The following is a 14,780-nucleotide window of genomic DNA, read 5'->3' on the forward strand; positions in this document are numbered from 1 at the left end:
AAACAGCCTGCTGACATTGGTGGTTGTAACCAGAGTGGAAGATGTTGCCAAGAGAGAGGGTGAAGCATTCTGAGTCACGGGGAAACAAGTAATAGTGGTGTATCTGTTCAGACCAGTCGTTTTTAAGCCTGACTACAAGTGGCATCTTGCGTGCCTGAGCCCCATGCCCAGAGATTCTGAATAAATTGACTGAGACTGGGGCCTGGCACACTACATATTTGTAAAGCTTCCCCTTTCTAGGATCACTAGTCTGGATGGTTTAGAATTTGCCTTTTGAACACCCTTAACACAAAACATATTATCTATCTGGCCAAATGGTTACTTGTCCTGCTACTCCTGTTGCCTGTTTCCATCTCACATTCCCATGTCTTTCCCTGAAAATGCACCTGCCTGAGTGTTATCCTTGGTGGGAAGTTTCTTATTTCTCATGTGTCCACTGTCTGTTTTTTATTAGCTGGTAAATGGTTCTTCTTAGACTTGTGCTGAAAGTTGTGCTATTCCAAAATCAGGCTCACTAGTGACAGAACTGGTGATATCATCAACAATCCCACCTGGACACTCTCTCTAGCAACACGGCAGCACTGGAAGCAATACTGACATCAGTCCGAGTATGCTTCTGTGTTAACCCAAGGGCGTGTATTTCTAGGTGAGGCGTGTACAGGAAAAAAGAAACAAAACAGCTTTCATCTAGACAACATCCTAAGCATTTGGCCTGGTTATTTCAATACTGTAATTTATTTAAAAACAAAAAGGCACACATAACTGCTTTTGCATGTACTTGAAGGAGTTGTAGTTTTGCCTGCAGAGGGCCAAAGTGCTATGCTATAAATATGCTGGATAGTTTAAGGGGACTTTCAATTAATCATTACATCAATAATTTAATGTGTTTTCTTTCATCTAAATGCACCCTTAGGCAGGTAAGAGAAGCACTACTTACACAAAAGGAAAATTACTCTCTGCCTGTGCTTAAAGTTGCATAAGATGCAGAAATGAAACTTTGGTTTAATTGAAATTTGGTTGCAGTTTGAGGCCACCTACTACATTCTTTTTAATAAAGCATTGAAGAATGGCAGCATTAAAAAAATACTAATTTAGCTCTGTTTTCTGGATATTTCAACCCTTAAAACACTTCTTTTTGTCTATTTTAACTTTAACCTCAAGAAAAAAGAGGTATACCCAATTCACATCTTAATAATGATTATGCGTCTTTAATAATGTCCTTAATAATGATATGGTTATCTACAGCCTTCTAGAATATATTTCAGTTTTATTTTTTAATAATAGCTTCATCGAGATACTCACATACCATAAAATTTGCCCCTAAGTATACAATTCAGTGGTGTTTAGAAAATTTACAGAGTGGTGCAATCATCACCAAAAGTTCAGAATATTTTCATCACCCCAAAAAGACACCCTGCACCCATTAGTAGTCACCTCCCATTTCCCTATCCCCTGACAATGACTAATCTATTTCTTGTCTCCATGGATTTGCCTGTTCTGGACATTACATATAAGTGGAATCATACAACATGCAGGCTTTTGTAACTGGCTTTTTAAACTTAGCATGTTTTCAAGGTTCATTCTTGAAAGGTTCATGTTATAGCATGAACAGTACTTCATTCCTACATATGGCTGAACTAGAGGCCCGGTGCATGAAATTTGTGCACTTGGGGGTGTTCCCTCAGCTGGGCCTGAGCCCTCTCGCAGTCTGGGGGCCCTCAGGGGATGTCTGACTGCCAGCTTAGGGGAGTCTGACATCCTTAGTGCTGCCGCAGAGGCAAGAGAGGCTCCCGCCACTGCTGCTGCGCTCACCAGCCGTGAGCCCCACTTCTGGCTGAACAGCGCTTCCCCTGTGGGAACGCACTGAGCACCAGGGGGAAGCTCCTGCATTGAGCGTCTGCCTCCTGGTAGTCAGTGCACATCATTGCAACCAGTCATTCCGCCATTTGGTCAATTTGCCTATTAGCCTTTTACTATATAGGATGATATTCCGTTGTATGGATGTACTACAATTTAGCCATCCATTGAGGGACCTTTGGGTTGTTTCCACTTTTGCCTGTTACGAATAACGCTCCTAGCAACACTTGTGTTTATGTTTTTTCTGTGAGCATATGTTTTCAGTTCTCCAGGGTACATATACTTAAAAGTGGAATTGCTGGGTCATACAGAAACTCTGTGTTTTGTGTACTCACAACTGTAAACCTTCTTTAGCCCTACCCTGTATTAATTGACCATATAAGCATGGGTTTGTTTCTGACTCCCTATTCTGTTCCATTGATATGTGTCTGTTTTCATGCTGTTTTGATTAGGATAGCCTTGTAGTATGGTTTGATATCAGGTAGTGTTATACCTCCAACTTTTTTCCGCTTTCTCAAGATTGCTATGGCTATTCAGGGTCTTTTATGGATTATTTACTCTAGTTCTGTGAAAGATGCCATTGGTATCTTGATAGAGATTGCATTGAGTCTATAGGTTGTTTGGGGGTGGTATGGACATTTTAATGATGTTAATTCTTCTATCTGTGAACACGATATATGCTCCCACTTCTTTGTATCTTCTTCAGTGTCTATAATGTTCTGAGTACAGGTCTTTTATATCTTTGGTTAAATTTATTCCTAGGTATTTTATTACATTTTTTATGTAATTTTAAATGGGATTGTTTTCTTAGTTTCCCTTTTTGATAGTTCATCATTGGAGTATACAAATGTAACTGATTTCTGGATATCTATTTTGTATCCTGCTACTTTAATGAATTCATTGATCAGTTCTAATAAGTTTTTTTGGTGGAATCCTTAGAGGACTCTATAAATAGTGTCATTTCATCCACAGTTTTACTTCTTCCTTTCTAATTTGGATGCCTTTTATTTCTTCTTTTTGTCTGATTGTTGTGGCTAGGATTTTTAGTACTATGTTAAATAAGAATGGTGAAAACGGACATCTCTATCTTGTTCCTGATCTTAAAGGAAACTTTTAGTTTTTGCCCATTGAATATGATGTTGGCTCTGGGTTTTTCATTTATAGCCTTTATTACGTTGAGGTATGTTTTCTCTATTCCCACTTTGCTAAGAGTTGATTTTATCATAAATGGTTGCTAGATTTTATCAAATGACTTTTCTGCATTTATTTATATGATTGTGATTTTTATCCTTTATTTTGTTTATGTGGTGTATCACATGTATTTATTTGTGGAATCCGTATACTGACCTTGCATCCCAGGAAGAAATCCCACTTAATCATGATGTATGATCTTTTTAATGTATTGCTAAATTCAATTTGCTAATTTTTTTGAGGAATTTTGCATCTTGCAAGGACATTTTTAAATAAATGGAAAAAAATAAATTTATATCCCTACTGAATGCCTTTATACTAAAATAAAGTCCAGATGAATATAAAAACTTCCCCCAAATGCATGCAAATATCTGTTTAACTGAATTTAGAATAGGAAAGAGTTTCTAAGCATGAAAACACTAGAAAAATTTAAAGGAAATTATCTCTCAATAAAGTGAGAGAGGGGGAATAAAAGATATGGTGAAAAACTTATATAATTATTTAAAATATTAAAAATAAAAAATTTTAACAATAATAAAGAAAATATGATATAGCTACATAATGGAATATTAGTTAGCCTTTAAAAATCTTATAATATAAAGCAATATAAAGATTTAATGCAATATTTATTAAAATACCAGTGACATTCTTCTTAGAATTAGAACAACTAATCATAAAATTTATATGGAACCTCAAAAGACCCCGGATAGCCAAATAAATTTTGAGGAATAACAAAGTAGTAGGTATCATGCTCCCTGATATCAAAATATAGTATAAATCTACAATAATCAAAATAGTATGTTATTGGCATAAAAACAGATATGTAGATCAATGGAATGGGATGGGATGGGATGGGATGGGATGGGATGGGATGGGATGTAATAGGATGGGATGGGATGTAATAGGATAGGATAGGATAGGATAGGATAGGATAGAATAGAATAGAATAGAATAGAATAGAATAGAATAGAATAGAATAGAATAGAATAGAATAATAGAGAGCTCAGAAATAAATGCTCACTTTTAGGTCAATTAATCTACTACAAAGGAAGCAAGGATATACAATGGAATAAAGATAGTCTCTTTAATAAGTGGTGTTGGGAACACTGGATAGATGCATGCAAAAAAAAATTGGGCGATTTTCTTACACTATATATAAAAATAAACTCAAAATGGAGTAAAAATTTAAATGTAAGACCTGAAACCATAAAACTCTAGAAGAAAACATAGGGAATAAATTCTTTGGCATTGTTCTTACCAATATTGTTTTGGATATATCTCCTTGGGCAAGGGAAACAAAAGAGAAAATAAACAAATAGGGCTACATCAAACTAAAAAATTTTTGCATAGAAAAGGAAACCATCAACAAAACAAAAAGACAACTACTGAATGTGGGAAGATATTCCCAAATGATACATCTCACAAAGAGTTAGTATCCAAAGCATATAAGGAACTCATACAACTTAACATCAAAAAATCCCAAACAATCTGATTAAAAAATGGGCAGAGGACCTTAATACGTAGACATTTCTCCAAAGAGGAGACATACTGGATGCAGACTGTGGAGTCTCAGAGGGAAGGCAGGGGAGGGTGGGTGGGTGGGAAAAGATCAACCAAAGAACTTATATGCAAACCCATGGACACAAAAAATAGGGTGGTGAAGGCCTGTGGTGGGGGACAATGGCAGGCTAGAAGAGGGCATTGGGGGGAAAGGAGGACATATGTAATACTTCCAACAAGAACTTTTTTTTTAAGTACAGTAATTTGCAGATGAAAAGGAAACAATAATCTTTGCAAGTGAATTGATTCCTTTGAAGATCAAATTTACCAAAACTCAGACTACCTCTCTCTTTCCCCATGTTCCACATATTTAGTAACATTTCCTGGAGGGTCTCTTGGCACAGGCATGCTGATACTACACTAGATTAACGTCAGATTGCTGATTAATGAATATCCTTCCAACTGTGAATGGACAAAGCACAGTAACATACCAGACCTCACTTGTAAAGCAGGAAAGAAAGGCTGGAAAAGAAACCCAGCGGGTTAAGCACATTGCCCTTAATTTAAAAATGATTCTTTAGGTAAATCTGAAAGCATTTCATAAAATAAACAATACACTTGGGTAGACATGGTAACAACTATACCAAAACCACTTTGTATTCCTTTTTTGGAAACTGGATATCCATATGGCACATTTGAAGAAAAATGTGAACCTCAAAATATAGTTTTGATTTTTCTCATATGTTCAAGTCATTCTGACAGGTGCCTTATGGGAGATAATTTTTTTAATTAACTATTCCTGCTATTCCAGAAGCTTTAAATCTGTTTAGGTAGACTGTATCTTAAGAGTAAATATTCATATATTTAAATAATAATAATTATTATTGTCCCTATTGTCATACAGGGAATCTGAAGCCTAGAGTGATTAAAGGAGTTGTGCAAAAGTCAGATAGCTCATAAGTGGCAGCTCACTATGTTCAAATGTTGGTATTTCTGACTCCAGAGACTCAGAGCTCAGCACTTACTACAATACACACTCAATTCTTAAATGGCTTGGGCAGACAGTTGCTGTAGGAGTTCAGTTAAAATTAAAATATGACATATTCTTTAAAAGTCAAAACAACAAGCCCTAGCCAGTTTGCCTCATTGGATAGAGCATCGGCCTGTGAACTGATGGTCCCGGGTTCAATTCCAGTCAAAGGAACATACATTGGTTGCAGGCTGTATACCCAGCCCTGGTCAGGGTGCATGTGGGAGGCAATCAGTTGATGTGTCTTTCTTACATCAGTGTTTCTCTCTGTCTCTCCCCATCCCTTCCATTCTCTCTAGAAATCAGTGGGAAATATCCTCGTGTGAGGATTAACAACAACAAAAAGTCATAACAACAAAGTCTATTTTAAATTCTGAATATAGTGATCATAATGAATTTTCTTTATTTGGTAGAATCTTTAGAGCTTTTCAAATGATAGATTATAATAGCCCAAGGGGATTTTAAAATTACTTATTTAATAGGGATTCTTGTTGCCAAATTTGCTCTGGAAATCTATGCATCTCCCAAGAAGTTGATAAGTACTTATTAGAAGCTTGTTTAAGAAATTTGGTCTACTCTCCAGAACAATGAACAATGAGGATATTTTTAAAACTCTTTTGAAAAATTAGTGCTAATTATAGAAAATTCAGTGCAAGTTATTAACACCACAGATTTGATAGACCTCCCCCAAAAGAGAGCTATAAATTACATAAAATAACAGTTCTGAAATTAAATAAGGCCTGTCATTATATATCATAACTGTGCATTTTCATTTTTATAAGAAAAGAAAAATATATTATGGGTTAAATATTGAAGGACATGACCTCTAGTCTTTCAACTCTGAGTTACTGTGTTTTTAGGAAATTTTAGTATATACTTTAATATTTATATTTAAATGTATATACATATATTTATATTTAAACTGTGTATTTATTTAAATATACACATATTTAAATGGGGATCAAGCCTGCAACCCGGGCATGTGCCCCAACTGGGAATCGAACCATGACCTCCTAGTTCATAGGTCGATGTTCGACCACTGAGCCATGCTGCCAGGCAATACATTTTATTTTAAATATTCATATTTATAGGCCCCTAAAATTGCTAATTGTGCATCTCCTGTAGAGTTGGGTATTTTTATCTTTAAATTTGAGGATTTAAAAGGTTGGTAAAGAAAATGCACAACAGGGGGTGAGGGTGAGGGCATGATTGGGGGGGTTGCCAATGGGGGGATAAGGACACATATGTAATACCTTAACCAATAAAGAAAAAAAAGAAAAGAAAAGAAAATGCTGCAAGTGATGATTATCTTTCAATATGCTCATTGTTTCCCCCATGGAGATTGGGCAGTGGTGTGGCTGAGATTGGCATTCGGTGCTCTTGTATTTGGTAGAGAACAGAAGAGATGTGCGGGATCTTGCAGGCTGTTAGAGTGACACAGGGACTGCAGTGAGATGAGTAGAAGTTGAGGGACTCACTGAACACTGTGGAAGAAGGGATCAAGGGAAATGATATTTTCAAAGATAAATTCCAGGGAACTGCTGGCCAAGGGACCAAGGTTCCAACTGGAAACAGGAAAGTACTTTGTCCTAAAGAAGTTAAATAAAAGTGCTTAACTATGGACTAAAGGGTTGGAATAGAGAGCAGAAGCCAGAGAAGGAATGAATTTGACTATCAGGCCCATAAAGCAGGCTGTCCCCTGGAAAGAGATTAAAGGCTACCATCAAATTTATGAATCGGATCAATGACGATTTAATGTGATGGTTAAACACAAGGATTCCACACTCTGTGTGGGTCTGAAGCCTGACTTTACCACCAGGTGTATGACATTAGGTAAATCACACAATAGTTCTGTGTCCCAGGAAAATGGGGATAATGGTATCTAACTTGGAGGGCTGTTGTCAGGATTCAGTTAATATATGTGGAGAACTTACAACAGTGCCTAGCAGGGAGTAAACTTCAATTCATCAAAGAAGTGTTATAATAATAACAACAATATATAAGGTTTATATATATGTACATATATCAGTCACATTATTACTACTCCTTTGGATTTTCCCATGCAGAAGATTTCACATAATGACATTGAGCACATGGTATGCTCTGCAAGTCAGTTTCTAACTCCTGAGCCTTTTCTTCAAACATTAAATAATGAGAACATGTAAAGGCCCAGTGCTCTGGTTGAATTGATGAAGCCTGGAGCACTCCTTGCTGCCCCTCCCCTGACTCCCATGGAGACCCCTGGGCACCACTATGGAACACATTTTGAAAACTACTGCTGATGCAGAGGAAAGAATCCAAGGCTTGAAATCAAAACCGGGAGTCAGCTTCTATCTGCCATTGACAGTTTGTGTGACACTGAGCAGGCCCTCACTATGCCTCAGTTTCCTGATTCATATGCTGTAAGACTTATACTAGTTCAGTGGTTCTCAAACTCTGCCTCTCTAAAACCCTAAGAGTCCCAGAGAAGTGCACCAGGAAGTTGGGGGAATGGGTGATGGGAAGCATGCTGGATGAGGAAAGGGAACCTAACAACTTCAAAAGCTAGGACTTCTCTGTATCATATATTGGAATTCCATAATATTTGTTTGAAGAATGAGAACCACTGCTAAAGAAATTTTAACTAGGTAATAAAAGTTTCTTTGGTTTCAATTACTCTCTAGTTTCTCAGAAATTTATTCACTGAACCAAAGTAGCATAAGAACATGAATGAAAGCAACAAATCCTAAATATGAGAAACCTGAGTAATAGGGAAAGCAAGAAAGTGGACTATTCATAAGGTGCTGTGCAGTGACTGAGATATTTGAATATCTCTGATACCCAGGGAAAAGGCAAAACCTCTGAATTTTATCTAGATATTCTTGCCTCATTGTGTTCATGGAGAGCATAGACTGGAATAATGACAAGGAGAAATCTATATATATAAAAGACTAAGTGATCAAATGACTGGTTGCTATGGCGTGCACTGACCACCAGGGGGCAGACGCTCAATGCAGGAGCTGCCCCCTGGTGGTCAGTGTGCTCCCACAGTGGGAGCGCTGCTCAGCTGACCAACTGGTGTCAGAGGCAGGGCACAAGGCTGGCGAGCGCAGCTCAGAACTGATTGGGCGCGAGCCCACTGCAGGTGCAGCAGGGCCGGGATGAGCAGGAGCAGCAGGCAGGCACGGCAGGCAATGTTGGATTGCAGGCCACACCAAGGGACCCCACCGGTGCACGAATCCATGCACCTGGCCTCTAGTATTACAATAAGAATACTATACAGATGCAATCAGAAGACAATTAAAAGGGACAATTATGTAAGCACTATACATTAGAGGACTTTTCCTGGTGGTTAGTAGTTTCAGAAAATATGTCCCTTTCAAAGAAAATGTCAAATTAAAATTCTACATTTCTGATTGCTATGCTGTTAGAAGTGTATGTGAGCTCAGATGCTCCTGACTTGATTGCCATTTTAACAATGAAATGTTTTGAGGTAAATCGAGATCACATGTTCCCTCTGGATGTAAAACCTATGATTGATGAGTCTGTAGGCCATCCTTATAGCTTGGATTGGCCCTATATTTAATCTTCCTCAGCTTCAGCTTGCTAAGAGCAAAGCAAAGCCTATAAACATATGTGAATATAGACAGGGAGAGGTAGCATCTGTTTATCAGCAATTTTGATAATGATTAACATTTAACAACAAGGGCTGATTAACCTTATCTCCTTTACATATGATGTGAGTTGAAAGCTAGCCACTGATTTTTCTCTCCAATTATAACTCCCTTCCACCATTCAGACTCACCATTGTGTGTGTGTGTGTGTGTGTGTGCATGTGCATTAAAGTATGATATTTTAAGTTTCATTGCTGAAATATGTTAGCTTGGAGCAACTTCACCCATTAACACTTCAACATGTATTAGTTTATCAGATTACTTTCTGAGAGCTGGGTCCTAGGAGACTTGATACTGGTGACAGTGATAATTCAGTGGGGGATAGATACCAGAAAAGTCTGCAGCATGGAGGAGGAAGGTGTATCCACATGGAGACCATGAGCTCCCATTGGGCCCCACGAAGGACAAGATGTTGACTGAGTGGTGCACATGTGGAGGGGAAATGCAGAGGCCAAACTTTGCCTTCTTGTGACCAAGCACAGTGCCTTGCACATAACCCATCTTCAGTAAGTGATGGTTGAATCAAATTACTTTTGCCCTAGGGTAGTTTTGTCTAGAATAAAGTTGAGATTTTAATGTTAATATATTTTAGTTATTGAAAAGATCAGATTTCTTAAAGCAACATGATTTTCTGTTTTGAATTTGTTTCAATAATACATTTTGTGCCAGAAAAATCATTTTTAAGGAAAAACACTTTGAATATAAAGCATAAATAATTCTTCCTTTGTTAAGACAGCTCCTATTATAGCCATTGAATAACACATCTGCTACAAGGATATTATTATTATTATTATTATACCAATCTATGTGCACAGCTCTGATTAGAGGAGGTAAAAGATACATATCTCCTTCAAATGGTGAATTAGACCCAGTAAAGGTATATTTTATTATCACAGATTTTGTAATTATGAAAACTTCGAATAGCCCTCTTTTAAAAAATACTTTAAAATATAATTCTCCTCTCACCTCTCTATATGTGATGGTGACTGTTGATTTCAGGACAAAAAGTGCATTAAGAGCATCTTTTTTCCAGTGCTAATATCATTATTGCTCTACAAAACATTTTATATCAAGGCTTGCTGAAGAAGAAATTTTAACAAGCACTTTTTCCATGCTTTTTCTTCTATCCAGGATTTGCTCACATCTGTGGTTTTCAAAGTAAGCCCACAAATGCTACAATAGCTTTACAAAGTATAACCAGAAGATAGTTCATAACCCAGGTGCCTTAGTTTAAGCCTTCACTCTATTGTTAATTTTTTTCATTGTTCAGATGTACTAATGTTTTAAAAAATCATGTCCACAGAATAATGAAGGTTTTAAAAGTTAAAAAATACATACGTTATCACCAAACTTATTATAAGATTTGGATTAACCTTTTTCTTTTCATTTCCAGGGCTACAGCAACACACAGGGGCCAGATTATCTTCAAAGATGCTTTAGCCCAGCAGTTGTGTGAACAAGGAGGTAAGAATCTTTTGCTTCTCCGCGTTGGTTGTGTCAAAATTATTTATGGTAGGTCCTACGTTCTATGTGCTAAGTAAGTATTTCATTAATATTGCATGATCATGATGCTTTGGAATTACTGACCCCTTCAGACCATATAATTAGTAATTATTGATAAAGATCTGTAGACTTAAAACATAAAGTGTGAACAAAAAACAACAAGAAAAATTATCTTCTTTTCATAATTGTTTTCTAATGAATTAGTTAGTAATTCTGCTTTATGATGGCCTCATACACATTCCAGCTCTCACCCACACCAAACTCTGACAGATGCACATGCACGCACACACACGCACACACATGCACACTGAAGGGTGAAAGCCAGGACCCATGCCTTCACACAAAGTTGATCCCTCTACCTCTTGTGCTGCCACCTGACTTTGTGTCTTCATGTAGCATTTCCCACTTCACATGGATTTTCTTCTGAAAAGTGATGAATGCCACCTTTGAGAGACCAAGCTCCTCAAGTACAGGAACCAAGCCTCCGTGCTCTTTGGTTCCCCAGGACCTGGCATTGTACCTGGCATGTGACAGCCTCTCGGAAAATGTTGATAGAGTAAATACGAGTATTTCTCAGGCACACATTTCTTTCTCTATTTAAGCATCTTGACAATGGATATATTTGAGCCAGTTTTTGTAAATGTTATGCCCTTTCACCATCAGCATAGGCATATTACCATTTTTTTGCTTACAGATTTATATTTTGGGGAAATTTATTAATTTAGGAAGTACATTATTGAGTTTAAAGGAAATTTCTACTATCTGCTAAAGAAAATCTAATGGACTTTGAGGAAAATTTGTATTGTTTTTTGAAAAGCATAAGAAGATACCATGTATTATTTATAGTAATATATACATCATCAATATGGCTTTATCTAAGCAATGTGATACTTGATGGTTATTACTAGCAAACTGCTGCTAGTTTACATGCATGGCTCTTGAATGAGAAAGCCCTATTCTAATTGTAGTTTCAAAAACATCATCAGTGTTCTTGGGTTAAACAGATTTTATTCTGTAACTTTTGAGAATGAAAAATGTGATTGCCTTCATAGTAGGCTTGAGAAATCTATCACAATGTAAATATGTTTCAGACTATGAAAATGTTCACATTATTGAAAATATAGAACACCATATAGCAGTGAACATAATACCCTAAAAACTGCATAGTACCAGGAAATCATGTCTGATTTTATTAACACTTATCTTTACCTAAAAGCTGTTTGTTTTTTAAAAATCCTGGGATTATAAAAATATTTTATAATGTAAATGAATAGTTGGGAATGGGATACACAGGGTGGGCAAAAGTAGATTTACAGTTATATGTATTGAATATAATACAGTAATCTATACTAATAATAGAGGAATATGCAAATTGGCCAGGACACCATCACATAATGACCAATCAGAACGGGGGCAGGGCCACGGCAGAGAGCTCTCAGCATGCCTGCACCAGGGGTCCAAAGGGCGCGGAGAGGAAAGGAGAGCAAATAGGCAGTTAGGGGGATCAGGCCAGGAGAGCAGATAGGCAGTTAGGGGGATCAGGCCAGGAGGGGAGCACAGATAGGCAGTTAGGGCGATCAGGCCGGCAGGGGAGGGCAGTTAGGGGGATCAGGCCAGCAGGAGAGAGCAGTTAGGGCCATCAGGCCAGCAGAGGAGTAGTTAGGGGCATCAGGCAGGCAGGCAGGTGAGTGGTTAGGAGCCAGTGGTTCCAGATTGTGAAAGGGATCCCGGATTGGAGAGGGTGCAGGCCGGGCTGAGGGGACCGCCTCTGCCTCCTGCCCCATGCATGAATTTCATGCACCGGGCCTCTAGTTACTAAATAATAATATAAGAATAAACTCTATTTCATGTACTCACAACTGTAAACCTACTTGTGTCCCACCCTGTAAAGACTGAGGATGAGGAATAATATTTGAATTTATGCTCTGATCTTAGAACCATGGAGTCCTTATCTGCAGATTAGTGATGAGGCCAATAAAGTTAAGTTGACAAAATACACACTACTCCCAAGTGGCCAGACTAGAATCCAAAAGTCTGGACTCACAGTCCAATGTTGGTTTCATTATACCAAGTAGATTCTTAAATTTAAAAAAAAATTAAACTCTCAGAAACCACAACCCCAATAAACAAGATCATCATCACTGCCTTCATCCTGGAACACCTAGGAGAGAATACATACTTTTTGGAGCCCTGGTAAAACAAAAGTCACAAGTGCAGGGCTGATGTGAGTGTACCAGCATGGCCACTGCTGGTCCAACAGTGCACACACATCATGGTGGAGGTGGGGCAGAGAGAATAATGGCGTGCATGTATATTTGCTGGCCTGGGAGCTTCTTGGCATTCCCTCTTCAAACACATACATCGATTATTTAGCAAGGCCAGATGGCAGGCTTAAACAGCTGACAACAGTCATGCCCTATAGTGCCCCCAAAGAGTGCATGCCATTTATAAGCCATGCTGGAATTCTCTGTTGTTGGGATGATGGAAGTGGATATAACCAAAAGCAAATGTTTTATGTCAGGAGGAAAGGGGTCAGGCGTACAGCTGGAGCAGAAAACCTTGGCTGCTTTCTGCCAGCTCAGCAGTGTTTCTGCTGTTCATCACCCTGAGTGGTAGAAAGTGAGTGGTAGAAAGTGTGGCTGTGTTCTCTACGGGCTTTAGGGTCACAGTGGTGGGCAGTGTATTTCTGCCATTCAGACTCCAAAGTCTTTGGAATTTTTAATCCTTTTGTACTAAGAGTTGGTGACATTTTATTTAAACTCTGAGAAGGAGGGAGATAAAAAGTTCAGTAAGCACGTCCATAGAGTGAATTGAGTGAAAAGCTACCTCAATTTTTTTCAGCACTTCAAGAATACCTATTAATGTGAGCTGATTGATATGTTAACTAGCTTGGTTTTTGGTGATTATTTCACAATGTCGTATACCTTAAATATATACAATTTTCATTTGTTAATTATACCTCAATGAAGCTGGGTGGAAAATAGCTTTTATACTCAACCATTGTATGAACTGTAGATCAGATCTACCCAAATCTTCCCTTAGCTATCCTTGGTTATTCAGTAGCTTATCTGACTAAATAATCTTTTCACTACCCTGAAATGCATTTTTTAAAAATTTATTCAGACTAAACATTGTCAGAATTGACTAATAGTCAGAATTGGATTTTACCGTATCTACTTGAATGGTTGAAGTGAAAAAATAATGAGTGATATGTTTCACTTGAATTTGTCCAATGTTAAAACTTTTGCTAGTCAAAGTCATCTGTTTTCCACATGGCTGTTTTGTAGCTAACAATCCAGTTTAGCAGTTATCCTGCTTTGCTGGCATCCCTGCACATTGTAATGTACAGACAAAGGGAGCTGAGTTAGCAGGCTCAGATAAAACCGTCCAGGAACCTTGCTTCAAGTTCTCACAAACTGCCCAACAGGGGAAAGAACTGGGGCCCTCCGAGGGCAGTGGCTGGCAAAGTGTCCCCCAGTGATCCTTACAGCAGACAAGATTAAGGGGAATGACAAAGAGGCTACTCCCCAGGGCCACACTAAAATGTCTTGCTACTGGCTTTAGGTGGGTCTGACTACTTTTTTTAATTTTCTAAAGAAGAGTGTTTTGGACTGGTGCTGTTTTCCCCAAGATGACTGAACATATATTTAAACAGCTTGCTTTTCAATCTTCGGAGCTATATACATTTCCACTTGACAGCTTTATCTAGTCCAAAGTCAAAACATCAAGATTTATGCCTGAGAAGAATTTGACATTGAGTGGTTTTGGATGCTCATAGAAGTATGTTTTCTACTCAAGCTGCTATGTAATCTGCTGAATTCCCCCATATTTTGAAGGACAAAGTCTAAGTTTGGAAGGGCGGCGAAGCTGTGGTTAAACACTTTTCATTACGATTCTAATTTTGGCTTGTGAAATATTACTTCATGAAACCTATTAATCTGACCTTGTTTTTATACTTGAAGATTCAGTTGTTCAATGTAATACAGATTTTCACGTTGGTTTTTTTAAGAGTTGGAATTCATTAATATTAATTAATACTTATTGTG

General features: G+C 37.8%; 1 protein-coding gene across 1 annotated transcript in view; it reads left to right on the plus strand.

Moving 5' to 3' along the window:
- RELN (reelin) overlaps positions 1 to 14,780 on the plus strand; it is a 419,315-nt gene that overhangs the window by 152,612 nt on the left and 251,923 nt on the right. Inside the window, 1 exon segment of the mRNA XM_006085409.3 lies at positions 10,625 to 10,695. Coding sequence (XP_006085471.1) covers positions 10,625 to 10,695 — 71 coding nt within the window.

This window comes from Myotis lucifugus, unplaced genomic scaffold (genome assembly GCF_000147115.1).
Source record: "Myotis lucifugus unplaced genomic scaffold, Myoluc2.0 scaffold_18, whole genome shotgun sequence".
In the NCBI taxonomy this organism is placed as follows: domain Eukaryota; kingdom Metazoa; phylum Chordata; class Mammalia; order Chiroptera; family Vespertilionidae; genus Myotis; species Myotis lucifugus.